At 39.7% G+C, this 17809-nt stretch overlaps 1 protein-coding gene across 4 annotated transcripts; it reads right to left on the bottom strand.

Annotated features, from left to right (window-relative positions):
* Positions 1–3459: 3459 nt before the first annotated feature.
* On the bottom strand, positions 3460–11940 carry LOC106640373 (Regulator of eph expression). 4 transcript variants are annotated; one of them, XM_089592064.1, is made up of 5 exons: positions 11304–11940; positions 9290–9371; positions 6585–7063; positions 6094–6504; positions 3460–3900 (listed from the first exon to the last, which is right to left on the bottom strand). In XM_089592064.1, the coding sequence occupies exons 1-5, from the start codon at positions 11418–11420 to the stop codon at positions 3826–3828; spliced, it is 1164 nt and encodes a 387-aa protein (XP_089448190.1). In that variant the 5' UTR covers positions 11421–11940; the 3' UTR covers positions 3460–3825. The 4 variants fall into 4 exon arrangements, with proteins under 4 accessions (XP_089448190.1, XP_089448197.1, XP_089448201.1 ...); XM_089592071.1 differs by having other exon boundaries at positions 6094–6487; positions 6580–7063; XM_089592075.1 differs by having other exon boundaries at positions 6094–6487; positions 6580–7063; positions 9290–9367; positions 11300–11940.
* Positions 11941–17809: the final 5869 nt, after the last annotated feature.

The raw sequence follows: 17809 nt of genomic DNA on the forward strand, positions 1-17809 counted from the left end.
ATGACGTACTTATAAGTAAAAGTTTTATATTCATTGTTATACTTGCTTATTTCGTAAGTATAGATCAACAATCACAGATACATACAATCTAATCTCACATGTGTCGTCGCACGCGAGCGGACGTTTTTCACGTTATATTTACGGTACACAGACCTGCAGTACAGAGAAAAAAAAAAAAAAAAAACAAACGAAAACTTTTACAAACAAAAGTTCGCCAAATGTTTTCTTTTTTTTTTTTTTTTTTAATGCATCGATACGTATAATAAGACATTACAGGGAATTCGAGATCTCTGTTTCAGACAATAGTTTACATTACATTGTCGATGTACAAATAAAAGTAGCAAAACATTTTTATTGTTTCCTTTTTTACATTAACTTCGGAATAAAAACTAGATTCGCATGTAATTGTTTGAACCTACGAGGCGATAAATTCAATTTTTTGCTGGTTGTGAAATTAAATATTCATGAGTTACAAATGAATCGTGAAATCGGTATACACATTTACAGTTTTCGTTCTACATACTCAGATTTTTATGAATAATTTATGCCGTTTGTAATACTCACGAGCATTTTACCATATAGAAATATACAAGTGTGCGATTTTCATTTTTGCAATTTGCAACGATTTAAAATGTGTGATCGAAATTCAATTGCATTACAAGTGATGAGTACACAAATAAGTTGCGGTATTGAAAGAGTTTTGTTTACAACTCGGTGTAAATAATAATACGTGTCTTAATGTGATTTGAATATAATGTGTAATTAATAATTCTGGCTACGTATAATACTGGCAAGTGCAGCGATACATCGCAATGATTATCGGATTATCATATCGTTCTATTAAATGATACGTTGATTTTTTACGGATTATACACACGCATCATGAGTATACGAATCGTGCGTTTGATACAATTTTCATTATGTTGTTATTACGGTGCGGAAAAACGTATGGACTGTTATACATTTCAGAGTGTTATATGCAAGAACAAGGAATACTCTCTTATACATTCACATGCGCGTACGCTAATGTACATTTTTTCATATTGCACTTTTCGTTAAGAATCTAGCGTTGCTGGTCAGCGCCTTTTGAACACGTATGTGCCTACTATTGCGTCAATAAACTCAAGTCGCATATAGAATTCGGATGAAAATTAAATGACAAATTGAATAAATTGTTTGCATCTCATTTCAGGTCTGGTAGTAATTGTAAAAAAATAACATAAAGAAGAAAAAAGTATACTTTTCACCCGAATCGACTATTAAAAACGAAAAAAAAAAAAAAAAACTTGCACAGAAAGCCCAGACTAATAATAACAGTAACAAAATTATATACGTATAAACTAAAAAAATTGGCAATCTCGATTTATCCGTCAGTTCAGCGCGATTGCAAATTGACTTATCAAAAAATTGGCAATTCGTTATAAGCCATGCATGCAGGCGCACATAAAAAATTAATGTAGAAACAATAAAGTGAGGAGACAAGAATAATTTATACTGAAAAGAAGTCGAAAGATTCACGCAAATAATTCTATCGGTTTCGACAACCCCCGATGATTTTCACTCGCTTAACACACAGTTATCTTTGTGATTATTACATTATGATTTACTTATAAACGTCGCAATAATCGCAAAAAGTAGTCGCAAATACACTCATACCACATACAGACCGCATTGAACATTTTCTACAATTTAGAAAAATCATCAGTGAACCAGGGTTGTTTCAAGCAATTTATGATAGTAAATTTTATGTCGGTACAATTTATCTTACAAAAGAAATCGCTCTGTATCCTAGCTATATTCGCTTCAAAATAAAAAGATTTATAATAAAAATGAAAAAACAAGCAGCAAAAGCAAACCGAATATTAATTGTAAAATATAAATCAATTATGCCAAGGTCTTACTTAACTATAGATAAAAGATTGAAATATCATCGGTGTGATATTGAAGCTGTAAAACTATTTCAATGAAAACTGCTAATTTCATACGTGTCCTCATTATTATTTTTTTGCTTACATATATCAGGACGATATCACTATGTAAGTGACGTGGAATCATATATATTTATGTGTGTTATGTTTGAGGATCAGCGAATACGACTAGAGGACTGGGCTCCATATAAAAATAGTTATTTTAGTTCCTACAGTTTAGTTGACGTTTGCAGTAATCTTATCATTTTGTACGTACTAAGCAAATTCACATTCGTTTGCTGTATTAATAGATGAGTATTAAAAGTCGTCTACTACTGCTGCAAGCTTTAAAATAATTTAAATAAAAAAAAAAAAAAAAATACGAATGGTAAAAATGGTACAGAGCATTTGATGCCTTTTGTAAAAGGAGTTGGCGTTTATGAGTGTACAATCGTCAGATCTCAGGAAATCGCTGCGAGCGCAAAAAAACAGTTGAAGGGCTAATAGCTCGTACATTAATGCAACTTTTGAAAAATCAATCGCGAAGATGTGGCGCCACAATCACATACTAACTTATTATCATACGCTTTACTTATTTACTTTTATGTATTGTGTATATAATATATCATTATTTTCACTTTATTAAAATTATAGGTACAATACTTTTAAAAACGTTCACGACTATGCACGTACATAGGTATTTTATAATAAATACAGGAATCTTAAAGTACTTTCTGAGCGCTTAATTTCTGTCACATGATGAATAATTTTTTGAATCACTTTTGTTTTTCAAGTTATTTTTTTTTTTTTTTTTCCATTAAAAATATTGAAACAAATACTTATTATGATATATATCTACAATTTTTTGTTTATAAATTATAATAATGATATTTGTTGTAACTAAGATGAATTTGGCAAGTTCATATTAATTATTATGTGCATCCTTATAAAAGATAAGTTTCTCCTGAAGATCATGTTTGTGTTGTGATAAGAAAAATAATATCTCGCCATTTCTACTACATTAGTTAGATTGTTTGGATTACTTCATGCAGGTAAAATGTATAGAAGAACATAATGTATGTTTCAGTTTTTTTTTTTCTCAATAATTTTTACGTGCGATTTTAAGATAATTGTTTGTTCCCTCGAGAAAATTTTTTCATCAACTTTAATCGCAAATTTTTCCTTCTTCACAGTATGCGTATACAGTGCCAAAAGTGGTGCATTTATTGTGCATGCTGACAAATATTGCAGCAAGAGATTATTTTTCTTAAACGTGGTTACTTTTAAGTTTTCGTATCTACAGCGATTTCTCATAAAAAGTAATAAAAGCAAATATAAAATATAAAAAATAATAATAATAATAATAAATAATAATGAAATACACGAATCTATGACAAAGCCACCTTGACAAAGGTACACGTTTTTAAGTAAATGTTGGACCATGACTCTAAGGTACACAGGGAAAACTCACAAATAAAAGATTTTTCAAAAATCTAAACGTATAAAAAACTTTTTTTTTCTTTTCTTTTTTTTTTTTCTTTTCATCAATAAAAACCAATTAAAATTTTTGAAAAACTCGTTTCCCGTATAGTTGGTAAATAAAGGAGGCTCTAAAACTGTACCGTCAAACGAGAAAGAAAAAAAAACGTAAGTCTCTATATCCGTGAAGTATACATACAACGAGCGATGAGGTGACTTTACCAATAACGCGAAGTAATAACATATGAATGCGACGTATGACGAAAAACGGATACATGTGTGTATAGGAGCGAGACGAAACATTGGCTGTCCGGTGCGGGTGTACGTGCACATCGGGTATACAATACATTGTCATGATAATGATTTGATTAATCGGCGCACATCAAAAGATATATACCGCGTGGTCATGATATCCACGACCGATGGTATATTATTATCATCACCAGCAGAATACCGATAGCTCCTTGCCGTGCTCGCTAGTGTGCCTCCACGCGGTCACTGCCTGGGTTTTCATCTGCAATGCCAATCGTTATCTCAGCTTTGTTTTGATGAGAGAACGAACAGCCTGTCCGCCGCCTTAAGCCAAAGCCAACATGAAGTTTTAGCGTTTTAGTGTTTTGATTAATGCCAGATTTCTTTTTTTTTTTTTAATCATTCATTGAACAAAAAAACAAACAGACAACAGCTACATAGTATAACACAGCAGGCATGAGAAAAACCAACCCATGAGGTGCTTAGGAGGGGAAAAGTCGGCACAATGAAAGAGCGCGACCCTCTCTTAGCGTCAGCAGCGACGGGGTTAACTATATTTTTATATAATATGCGCCCTCTCCCAGCGAGCGAAAAAATTGAGCAAGTGCGAGGGGGAAGGGAGGAAAATGAGGCAAAAAAATCAAGAGCAGGATAGAGAGCGAGAGAGAGAGAGGACGGAGTTTAGATTAAATAAGTCAAGATGTCCGGAGCTCTGTACGTAGGTACATATATGTAAGGGCGTGGCTCGCGAAAATGTTCAACGAGGGCTGCAGCTTGCGTCTCTTTCACCTTCTGCCCAAGTGTACTCGGATATCTGTACGATATGCATACCATATATTTACACATCCGCGCGCACCGAGGACACCACGGAGTGATACGTACGCACGAGCCGAGCGAGAGATCTATAGATCTATAGAGAGAGATATTTAGTACGAGAGCGCGCGGTGGCTAGGTCGTGGATTGGCACGCGGGAGACCGTGTTTCGATTCCCGGCCATAGTGCAGCGACTTATCGGGCAAGTACCTCTGTGATTTTACACATGTGCTTTTTCACCACGCAATGCTCCTCGACGAGGGTTTTTTAGGCGACCTTCTCGCAGCATAATTGTCTAATTTCCCCCTACCTCCTCCCATCCTAAGTGCCCATAGTAGTGCCCTCATTAAAGGAGCCGGACGTAAATATATAAAGAAAATAAAAGATATACGCTTTACTATACGCTCGAGAGTATATATAATTTTTTTTTTTTTTTTTATATTATAGTGCTTTACGTCCGGCTCCTATAAAGGGCACTACTATGGGCACTTGGGAGAAGGAAGGGAAGAGGGATAGGAGGCCTCCCATTACTGGGAGGGGGGGGGGTTGGGGGAAATTAGGCAATTATGCTGCGAGAAGGTCGCCTAAACCCTCCTCGAGGAGCATTGCGTGGTGAAAAGCACTTGTGAAAATACACAGAGGTATACTTGCCCGAAAAAGTCGCACTGGCCGGTAATCGAACCACGGTCTCCCGCGTCCCAATCCACGACCTATAGTCGACCGAGCCACCGCGCGCTCAGTATATAATATATACATGCGCGTGGTACACAAAGAAAGGACATGTGGGTGGCGGAAGAGAGAGGGGTCGCGGAAAATATCGGACCATTCAAGGCAAGAGAGGGGTGGCTATTGCCGCCGGGAGAGTACATAGCATGTGTATAGAGTAGAAATAGTAGAACGAGGGTAGCGTGCACGAGAGAGCGCGGGCGTGCAAAAGCAAGGGATCGGTATATGTGTGTTTGTGTATCAAGAGGAGAGCAAGAGAGGATAGGAGGGGTATATCGTACTACGGATACTACGCTAGCGTACGAGTCGCGTACCCTATGTATATATACACGTAAGTGCACGCTCTCTCTCTTGTCGCGATTCTTTCTTCTTTCTTTGGCTATATGTATATACTTTTATACACCACACATCACTCTCTACGTTGCAAGCAATCATGATGCCGAGCCGATTCGATTGACCGATGCGAGCAAAGCGATTTTTTTTTTTTCTTCATTTCGATTTTGTACACGGCAAATGGAGTGCGTGTCATTTGTCTGTCAAGCATTTGATTTATGAAATCAAGTTGTTAAGTGCCCATTAAGCTGCTACTATACGTAGCTTGTAGTTTTTTTTTTTTTAATTTCAATGGCTTAATGAAGAAAGGTGCATGATGGAGTGGTGGCAATCGATTAGCGTGCGTGACATTAGGCATTTACGTGAGAGGCTTAATGTTTTTTTTTCAGAGCTAGCTTATCGCAAAGTGCGATCAAAGGAGCTGGGGAAATGGCTTCGGGGTAAAAAGCTGGGTCGATTGATTAATAAAAGGGAAGGAAAAAAAAAAAAAAAAAATGCGTTAAGAACCGCGGGCAAGGGAGTATAGGCAAGCAAGGCTATGGTATAGAAACACCGAGTGAAGTAATAATCATCGTGCGTATACCTGTTGCATCTTCTCAAAGTCGAGACACGGCCTGGGCAGCCTGTGGGGCGGCCTGTGCCGCTTTCTCGGGCTGCACGCGCTGACGACGTCGATGTCAGCCAAGTCTTGTTGCTGGTGTTGGCTGTGCTGTTGTAGCGGCTGAAAGTGATGATGGTGATGATAGTGGTGGTGATGGTGGTGATGGTCGAGGTTCACGTGCGAGTGATACTGCGAGCTCAGCCTCGGCCTCGAGCGCGGCCTGTGCGGGTGGAAGCGCGGCTCCGTCGCCGCGGAGAAGGCCGACGCGTGGAAGAGCTTTGGCGGCGGCGAGAGCGACCGCACCGGCTTGTGGGCGTCGCTCGGCGGTGAACTACGAAACTGCACCGGCTGCGAGATCGCGCTACCGCTCCTACTGCTAAAGCCCAAACCCTGCTCGGAGGAGACAAAAATCGGTCAGTTGTACCGTAACGGGTGGTGATAAAAAAAAAAACAGAATAATTAAATGGCAAGGCTTGTGGTGGTACCTCCTCGTCGCTAGAGCCGGAGCCCGTTTCCCTGCCGACTCTGCTGACCGGGGCAGAGTAGGCAGCTGCCACGGAGTTGTCCCCATCGCCGGGCTGCTGGCTGTTGGCCTCGGACCATTTCCGCTTCTCGGGCGCCGCGCTGAAGAGCTTCCGGGGCTGGGGGGGCACCTGGGCGGCCGTCTCGATGAGCTTCGGCCCGTTTATGACCTCGAGTTCCTCCTCGGAGCTGTGCTGGTCGGTCTGGGCGAGCTGGAGCAGGAACTCGTACGACTGCTCGATCGGTGGGGTCTCGGTACTGCTGCAGCCGCTACTGCTGCTGGCCGCTTGGACCACCGGCAAGCCAAACGAAGACGACGAGGGCGACGCGCCCAGGTCCACGTCGGACGGTACTGCGCTGTCCCGGGCGTTCTCGACCGCCATCGCGGCCGCTGATGTCGCCTCCTCCTCCTCCTCCAGGCTGTCCATTGCTGAAACAAGATAACCGGACCCTCGCGTTAAACACTCCTTTTTGGGGAAAAAACAACTATCTTTTTTTTTTTTTTTTTTTTTTTTTCAATCAATTGTACTTCAAAAAGGAAAGAAACTCCCAGAGTTTTTCCATTAAAGGCAAAAAGAAGAATACTACAGTGGACTTGTTTACGTGACCTATTCGACACCACCAGCTGATCGATAGGTATAGTGTAAGCCGTCTCGCGTCGAGCTTTAACGCAAAAACATGAGTCACGCACAACCAAGTGTGTACGTGCGCTGCATCGTAAGGAGCGGAGGGGAGAGAAGAGGAATGAACGAAGAGCTTGCAAGCACACACCTCGCGATATGGGGACCGATTACTGGGGGAAAATAAGTCCGGAAAAGCTTTTTGTAATTTATTTTGAATTATTCGATGATTCACTGGCAACGGACGAATATAATGTGAGCAACGACTATTCTCGCAGTGCCAGACGAGACATTTCGAATCATTGGTCACAAATAAGAGAACGTAATCGCCACGTGTGTACGGCTAATGGACAACGCGGATAATCGACATGGCACAGAAGCGCGTCGTTCATATCGCGAAAGATAGACGTGCATTCATTCATTCACGTAAACACTCTCTATCGAACAATTAGCGCGTAAACGCGAATTTATTTACGGAACGCGTTGCGAAGAAGGAAAATAAACAGAGATCGGTATTGGGTATACCTACATACGTGTGGTACAATTAACGAGGGATATACATACGTATATATTATATACTTGTACCTACGGGTATAACAATTAATGGCGAACAGTGTGATGTAAATAGTGGCCGATCACGTGCTCTGTGAGCACACGACTTTAATTTTAGATTGTTCGAAGCTTCGTCAATGTATATACAGTATCGCGGAGTGATCGTTTGCAATGGGTATTCTCCATGTAACGTGTAATAGAGTACAAGCTCGCTTATACCTCCCACGTTACGTACATACGTTATTTATTCATTTATAAATCGAGTCTGGCTATACACCACGTATAGTTTTCCGCGTCAAAGTATATTAATTTATACATGGCCGGAAAGAATCCAGTCAGGTTGTCATTGTTTCGCGATTCAGGTACTTATATATACCTAACACACCATCATACGTATGCACACAAATTAAGTACACGTGTCTTAACTTCCTCCACCTCCCCCTCGACAAATATCTAATACGTAAGACAAAGAGAGAGAGAGAGAGAGAGAGAGAGAGCGGTGGGCTCAAGAAATCTTATCGCATCGTCGCTTGCTTGTTCTTTCGAGTTAGCCACGGCTGCTTTACTTTATACTTTTCTATAGCACATATTATATAGGCACTCGTAGGCATATCCTATAATACACAAGATTTGCTTGCCGAGCCCCCCCGAGCTGTATCTTTCATATGCGACGATTTTGCGATAGCCGGCCAACTGTATAAGTAACCCGCACCAACTGGTTCTTTATCTGTACATGTAACTCGGAAGTTGACCATATCTTATTATTGTTTTTTTTTTGTATTGTTATTATACCCGTGCGTGTCTACAGCTATTGTACGTTTTCGTCTAGAATATATTATATGCAGGCTAGGGAATGAAAAAAAAAGTCATTGCATCGCGAGAGCAATTTTTTTTTATTTCTCTCTTTTACCAATCACCGAGAGTTAATTAATGAAAAAAAGTTGATTGTGCTTTTATTTGGATGCTAATTGTTTTCCATGCCACGTGAGCGCTACTTTCGTAAAATATTCTACAGATCGACTTTACAACATCATCGGGCAAAGTTTATAAATAGGTGTGAAATCGAGTATTATCGATATAATAAATAAAAGATGTCATCATAAATTTGTTTGTATTTTTTATTGAAGTCATTGTGATCGCGGAGAATTTGTTTTTTTCAATTAATTATTTACAATTTTCATATCAAAAAGCCATTTGATTTAGAGTCTAAAAATATATATTCGCGCCTGCAGATTCAAGATAAATAAAGTAAAAAGAGGACGTTTTATGCATTTTAAATTTGTAACGTTTAAAGTGTGTCGCATAATAAGCACGGCATTAATACCACGCATGCAACGTAACGCAATCTCTTTTCTTCTTCTTTTTCTAATGTTGCGCCATGATTATTCGATAATTTCCTTTACTTGGGATTTTTCATCAACAATGTAAAGAAAAAAAAAACATATCGATTGGTGTGAAAGAAAAATAACTCCAAACTATGTTACCTGTGGAAACTTCGTCGGCAATGTTCCCCCCATTTTGGAATTCATCATCGGATTCAGTCCCTGAATCCCGATCATCGTCTGCCTGAAAATAATTTCATAATGAATATTTTATAAAAATTAAAAAAAAGAGTTTAAATAGTAATTGTCAAGACTTGTCAACTGTTATTGTGTTAAAAGAATATTAACGAAACTGAATGTATATACGTTAACCATTAATTGTAATTTTACTAATTTGTTGTCAATTATAATGTAATTCTTGATAAACCGCGCTTTATTCCGAAAGAAATATTTCTGGTGCGTGCAAAAAGTGCTGTTCGACTAATCGTTCGTTATCGCGTCTGGTACATTAAAATGCCATTATTACGCTTACATGGACTTTCGTACGATTTTCGATAATTTTTTTCAACATTTCCTTATCGTACATCAATAAAGACAAACGATTCATTAACGCAAATAGTAAATGAATCCACGTGTACCAGTGACGCGATGTTCCAACCACAAGTCGGTAATTACGTTTTAAACAAGGTTTTAAATAGCTGTTAAAGTTGTTGGTATTATTTCTGCTTTGTAAAGTGCAATGTGCGATGCAAACAAGTTGCTGCACCCAAATAAGTTTTCGTGAGAAGTTTCATTATTTACAACTAAAACATCACGAATCTGGAAGTTTGAGAAAATGTAAGAAAAAATCCGAGTGCCTCTGTATTGAAATTTATTATTACAAGTGCTGAATTTATTTAAAAAACTGATAAATAGCATCACAAGAAGAGTACATATATATATACACACAAACACGTATACATTTATACAATTGAAAGTAAAAGGACATAAAGCTAACTTTCATATTAATATAAATCGATTAAATTCATTACACTATATGATAACTATTTAAAGACATGATGAGCAACGTAATCCCGATAAGTACCTGTTGTGTATTTATAAACCAAAAGTACACTTTTATGTGTATATTTACGAGAATTCATTTTATTGTTCATTAAGTAAACTCCTGATTTTACTATCATGTCATATTATATTTACCTCTTATCGACAAAAATAAAAACCAGCTTTTATACGATCGAAAAAAAAGCTTCCTTACAACATACACCTGCGTCCCCCCCGATTTGTTTCGAAATGTCGATAGAGTATTTTGTTACGAAATTAATTTAATTAGTAAAAACTTATGTTTAAAAGGTAGGATCTTGATAATTGCTACTATATATTTCATAATATTCAACGCGTTTCTCTGGTCAAAATTATTTTATCAAAGAAATAATAGGATTTTAATTGACGTACTGCGGCATTAATGATATATGTCAATTAATTTCAAATAGAAAAAAGCACATGAATGGAAAATATTCCGATGTAATCTATTTTATTTAATGGCCCATTCATGCATTAAGCTTTCTCGGTTCCAGAATAATAATCATGATGTTTAAAAAATAAAAAGTAAACCATCAAAACTAAAAATCTTTTCAATGTAACCTTGCAAAAGTACCGTGACAGTTTCCCTTAGCCATGTTTCAATTTTATTTACTGACCTTTTCATTAAGATTTTCTCTTCATTAACGTACAAAACGTAAAAGATAATCTACAACGCATTCATTGTTCGGGTGCTTCGAGGAACATTAAGAGTTCGATAAACACCGAAAACGCGATGATAAAAAAAAAAAATATTCGTATAGCTTAATATATACCGTGTACATGCACACGGACTCCGAAAATAGAAGTTAGTCTAAAAAGACAAGAAGAAATTTGTCACCGCCATTAAAACAATATATTACACGTTTGCCACGGAAATTTCGAAAATGTACAAAAATAAACAAACGTCAGGTATGTACTTATCACCTAAACACAAGCTCGTGGATTTTAACATCAAAATAACGTTACGGAGAAAAGAAAAAACTAAGCAAGTAGATATAGACACGGTAATATACAATCAATCGTATACGTGTAGGAGAGTGGGTAGGTACGTAATACAGGATATACACATTGCGGAGTTTTCGCATTCATAACCTACCTTGGGATCCTCGTTGAGGGAATGGCTCCGGAGCTTGTGCGTGAGAAACTTGAGCATGATCCCGTCGACTCTCGGCGCAGTCGCTGGAGCCGCGGACGCTGTCGCCGGGTCGGTCATCTTCGCGTCCCTTATCACCAGCTCCCCTTCGGTGGGGATTAAAACAGGATCGCGTGTGGAAGGTAAACAAACGCGAAGCACACACAGACCCCTTGTTTTAAATCTCGCGATGGCTGCCGAACGATGCAGGGGAGGCTCCCGGCTAGATAAGCGTCTCTCTCGCCGCCACCCCCGCTATGTGTATACGTGTATGCACACACTCTACTGCTCTCTGCGCCGGTAGGCTGTTACTACGGTTAAGCACACATTTTTTCGTCCGCCCGTGCACTGCTCCTTTTTCACGCCGATGACGATCGATTCGCCTCCTTTTTTTTTATCTTGCAGTACCGATGGACGCTCGTCACGAGCTGCAGATGATGATGATGGGACTCGGTACCAACAACACCACGAACTCGACGACCAAGAAGGTAAGTAGGTACTATCTACCGTATACAGCCGACAGCAAGCACATCACGGTCTGCACTGTCTCTACGCGCACATATATTTTGATACGCGCGCAGTCAACTCAAACGTGCACATATAATATATTAAGTAAGTATGTATGTTACACACTGTTGTGTACACATACACAGATGTCCAGCACTTTTTGATTTTTATACCTCCTCACTAGGTATACAAATACAACACAAAGCTGTTCATTAATGCCCCGGTTGAAGTTTCACTGTGCCCCTCAAGACCCTGATCCGCGGGTATACCCATATCACTTGACGTATCCGGTTGATGATCCACCGCGCACTTTTCCAAATTTCATTCACGAAAAGGAGCGAGCGAGAGTCGTTCCGAGGAGCTCCGAAAAAGAGATGGCAGCTGCTCCATTATATGTACTGCAGGGCCGTGCGTGCCTGCCCGGCGTCCTCGTACACCCATATACATGTAGTTCGACGTGGTTGTATAATATCCTGCGTTCCGATGGACTGCTTTTACCGCATATTCTCGGAGCCTTGAAACGCACTGCTGCAACAGGACAAGGAGAACAAAATGTAAGTCACTCGGTCAATGGTAGGGGTAGGTGATGTTTCACAGACTTTTTTTTTTCCCTCCCTTATTCACGTGCATACATACAATACAAATATCATATTGTTAGTTTTATCTCGATTTCAACTGCCGTGCGTAAATGATATTCAGGACAACGAGTGCCCATACGAGTATATATATATTACATACGTACTCGTACATACCAAAAGATAAGGTTTTTACACTTTGAGAGTGGGCGGGAGGAGGAGAATACGCAATTATTACAAAACGAGTTTCCATTCGGGGTCTCCCTGGGCGGCTGTAGTATTTTTTTTTCTTCCCCCCTCCCGATACCCCGGGGAAGAGGACCTGGCCGGTTCTCGCGTGCGCGCAATACACACACGCACCATGTGTATACGTACACGCTTTCACTTTTCGGCGTGAGTTCCGAGTTGCCGTCTTTTCCCTCTTTTCCTCCGACTTTTGACCGAAGCCAGGGGGGGAGAACGTGTCGCACAATAACAACCGGTGCCTGCAGTTATATTACATATACACCTTTAGGGGCAGAAAAAAAATTGAAGGAAACCCCCTGCGAGTATATTATGCACTATTTTTTGAACCCGTGTTCGGAAAGAAAAAGAGAGAGAGAGAGCTTACGACGGTTGGACTGCTGAAAAATGAATAGAAATAAAACTCGGTGCTTTTAGTGTGGGGTGCGGCGCTATGTAGATCAATGGAAGAAAAAAAAAAAAAAACAACCAAGCATTCAGTGCGTGACTGGTGATTGTAAATCTTCGATGGAGATCTGATACGTATCAATATAGTATAGGAGGGGCCGACTCCATCAGCGACGCGATTGAAAATAAAAACAGCCCGTTGAGACTGTGAAACCTACCTTGGTAGACCTCGATTTATAATCTAAAGTCCAATCAGTGTATACGTAACAGGTCCACCAAACGGTTATACTTATTCCACGGTTCTGGTGCCAGAAATCAAGTAGGTGCACACAATAGACAACTTAAGGTAAGATATTTGTATGAATAATGTACCACCTGTATATTATTATTATTATTATTATTACCTCCATGAGAAACGTGGAAATCAACTTCTTACAAACAGGTACTAACTTATTGTAAACAAAGCGCGAGCCACTGCGGTATGTACAATTATAGTTGGAGACAAACATTATAGAAGCAAAGAGAGGAATTAATAAGAGCTGAAGAAAAATGCGGCATCGGAGCCACTGGAGAATTAAAACGAGGGCCCGAGTGAAGAAGAATGAAAGCGCGCGCGATGCGAGACAGAATGAGACGGATGGAGTATATATAATACTTATGTATAATGATGGAAAAAAAAAAAAAAACGAGGAAGAGAGAGGGTCAGTGCAGCGGAAGGAGGAGGGAGTAGCGTCATCGTAAGAGCCGCGGTAAAGACCGGCAGAGAACGGAGAAGGTATAAAAGAGGGTGAGAAAAGTTATACGCGCCCCTTTGCTCCCCCCCCCTCCTCGTATTTATTCATTTTTATCTCTCCCTTTCGACTTGCTTATTCTTCTGCCTTTTGTACACACGCGCGAGTGTGTTTTCAATGAATGGGTCGACCGGAGTGCGGAGGGGGTAAAAAACTTTTTCCCCCATTACCTATGCTCGCTCTCGTGCGGTGTGTGGAGAATCAATGGTGCATGGTGATGGTAAATGCTACGATCGTAGGTCAGACGTTCTTTCATTGATTAACCGAACCGAAAATTCTCTTTGTTTTCAAGTCATTTAATTTTTATGAATATTTAAAAAAAAACACATCGTTATGCATAATATCACGTATGCGTTTTATTTTTGCAATAAAGTTTAAGTGGCGATTTAAAAAAAAAGCTAAATTTACAGCAGTAAAGAACTAGTTGTTCATTCATTTGCTTATTTGATTTCTTTGGAGGAAAACTTTTTGTAAAAGATCATTGTTGGCCATTATTCGTTGGTTGGAAAGGCTTTTTAGCGCAAGTGTAAAATTCAGTGTTCGAGCAACCTCTTGCAAACGGACCAACCCGGTGCTGATATGCCTAAAACAAAATTGATTTCACGCTCAAAAGCAGAAACGACCGAATGTTTTCTTTTTGAAGGAAAAAAAAAAAAAAAAAAGCAAAATCGGCACACATGCCCCAACGCACGCACGTATATACATTGTGTATACCCACGGGCACACACCCTATGCTATCCATCCAGACTTTACTCGCCGGCAAGCTATCCTTTTTTTTCTTCTGTTAACCAATGCATTCCGCATTCCGCTCTTTTCTTACACCCTCCACCCCCGTTTTTTCTCCCAAACAACATTTACGACGGCCGGTTCAGTAAGGAACTTTTGTCGAGTTATTGAAACGAAACACGTACACAAGAAACCGAGGATGGTTTTTTTTTTTTTTTTACATTTTAGCTTCGTATCAAGTATACATAATATATGTGTGTATTGTACGTACGTAATGATATTATGACGTAACAGTGATGTACTTTGGTATTTCACCGACGAACGCGGGAAAGGGGCGAGAAAAAAAGAGGTGGCAACTTCTCCCTCGCCGGCTTGTCCGAAATCAATCGAGCCCGAGCCAAAAGTTCAGCGATGCAGTGTATATACACGTGCAGCAGCGTCTCAAGGTCTCCCGTGTGTTGGGGGATGCAAGGGAAGGGAGGATGAGGGTCGAAAAAGGATGAAAGGAGGAGGAGGAGGCTCCCACTTAAATATTATACCCGCGTACACCTACTACAGTGTGTGCATAACGTATACGTGTATTGTTATGTGTTGAAAGAGGCGCTTACGTGTACGTGTTAATATATGTGTACGAGTAAACACACCCACGCTACAACGAAAACAACGATGAAAATTTCGGAGTCGCGCGTAAAGATGAGTCTCCTCCTTCTCTCTTGATGGCTATGAGGGGGAGCCTCTCTTTCTCTCGAGGTGCAGCTTCGCCATTGATCGAGAGAGAAAGGGACAAGAAAGAGGAGGTGGCGCGGAGAAAGAGGGACGAATAAGGGGTACGGAAGGCGCGGAGAAGCAGAGAAAGGTCGACTGGCTCTCTACGCTCACCATGTGTGCATACTATGTACTACTACGAGAGTGTAAGGTACACTATATAGCAGGTCGCGACTTTTCCCCCTCCTCCTCCTCGCCGCCGCTGCTCCTTTTTGCTAAGCTTATATATATAGGTGGGCGGTGTGCGCAGACTCTTCAATGGACAGTGCCGAGATATATATTCCTCTTGGCTTTAGCTCTTACGTGTGTAAGTATATATTATATATACAAGGATGATGCTGTCTATTACGTTTTCTTTGCCCCCCCCCTTCCTTTGCTCCGAGAGTTATACATGCCCTTCCTTATTTGTTTCCACGCATGTATATACATGTAGGTATATATATATTGCATATATATATATCAACATTGGCGTGGAAACTTATTTTCTCTTCTCCTTATAGCACCCTAGAGCCAAACAATGGGTCGGTATAGATGGGGAGCGTTTTGCCACGATTGGACAGTACTGTGAAGGATCCTTCAAAAGCACCACCATTGAACAAAGCAGAAGATTATATGGTGATGATTGACAAAAAAAAAAAAAAATAAAATAAAATATCCAAAGCCGGACGTGGCGATTCGGTGAGGCGGTTTATTAAAAAGCTATTGCAGCAAAACAAAAATCGTAAAAGATGACATTTTTCATTCAAGAACTTTCTTTGCACTTGTATTGATTTTCTACTTTACGCTTTTTTTTTTTTTTTTTTTTTTTTTTTTTTCTACTAAAAAAGAAAAAGGGCGTTAGATACAAATCGTTGCAGTAATTTTTGCTGACTTAATTCAACTATGCCGGTTTTGTCAATGATTAGTTGCCACACCATAAGCTATGCACATGATTAAAGAAAAATACAAAGTATATAATCCCAAGTGATGGATATCTGTACTGCAGGGGATCAAGTAAAGAGTATTTGTAAAAACTTGTATACACGTAACTTGGGTAGTACTGTAAGAAAGGCGAGTCTATCTATGTGTAAAATAAAACGAGAATGAAAGAGCAAGAGGGGGGGGGGGGTAAGAGATAAGAAAAGGATGAAAAAGGGAGGGGTATAGTGTAAAAGTGGTGAGCATTTCTTGGTTTGAGAATACAAGCAAGAGAAAAGATCACAGGGTACAGATGTACATAGAAGTTGGTAATTATGTAGAAATAAGGAGGAAATTGTGGAATGAGAGGTTACAAAACAGTTCGTTTTTTCTTTCCCTTCTGTGCAATAAGTATAACTCTGTGAAAACTCAGTCTTATCTTTGCAGTAATACGTATATACTCATAATAATACAAGTACATTCAAGCAACAGCGTAATACTGGCATATATGTATATATACAAATCATAATGATGATAGTATCGTTAGTAGTAGATATAGTAGCGGTAGTAGTAACGATCGTAGTAAGCATGTATACATACATACACGCTCAGTAGTAGCAGCAGCCGTATATATCGTGTGTATATAGTAATCGTAGTAGAGTAGCAGTAGTATATGATAATCATAATAATAATAATAATAATAATAATAATAATAATAATAATAATAATAATGATGATGATTGTAGCCGGAGTATATACAGTATAGAAGGTAATGGCAGCTTTTTACCTCTCAAAGATAGGGAGAACAAGGTCTGTGTATGATACGGTAGTCACTGAAGTTTTGGAGTCGTCCTGATGGTCGTATGTAGATATGGTATGGGGGTAATACCGCGATGGACCGAAGAACTGTATTATTTATTCATTTATTTTTTTTTTTTTTTACAAAAAGTAGGTACTTGCACAAACTTCTCACACAAAAAACCGACAGACTTCCCGGAAACAGAAGCTTTTTTTTAGCCGCACACGGGCAAAAAATATATACGCTGATGCACACACACGCACACAAACGGACTCACCTCGAGCACAATGAGATCGCCGCCACCGCAATCACCGCAGTATAACCATTCTCTCGAAGTCAGGGTCTTCCGGGAGCGCCGTATATGTATAAGTACGTATATATATATATATATATATATATATAGCGATTACCCTAGCTGTTGTACGTATAGCGTGTATTATTTATATATATTATATACGTGCTAAAAAAGCTCGTAGAATGGCGTTACTCCGCGCGGGAGGCTCGTACTCTACTCGTTTGTACGCTCGCGTTTTGTGGGATGCCTCTCTCGCGCTCGCGTTGTGCGTCGATCCCCTCGTCTCCCTCTCCTTCCTCTCGCCTCACCGCAATGTACACACACACACACTTGGTTATTTCTCTCTCTCTTTTTCTGTCTCCCTCCCTCCTCGTCCACCCTTCACACCTCCGTTGTTCCAAAACCAGTTCGTTGAGTACTACATACACACATAAAACATGCATACATCTCTCTGAGTGGTGTTCCGAAATTCATTTCACATCAGC

The sequence above is a fragment of the Copidosoma floridanum genome, unplaced genomic scaffold (assembly GCF_036245765.1).
Source record: "Copidosoma floridanum isolate Cflo_tuat_1 unplaced genomic scaffold, Cflo_Japanese_pri ptg000001l, whole genome shotgun sequence".
Lineage (NCBI taxonomy): Eukaryota > Metazoa > Arthropoda > Insecta > Hymenoptera > Encyrtidae > Copidosoma > Copidosoma floridanum.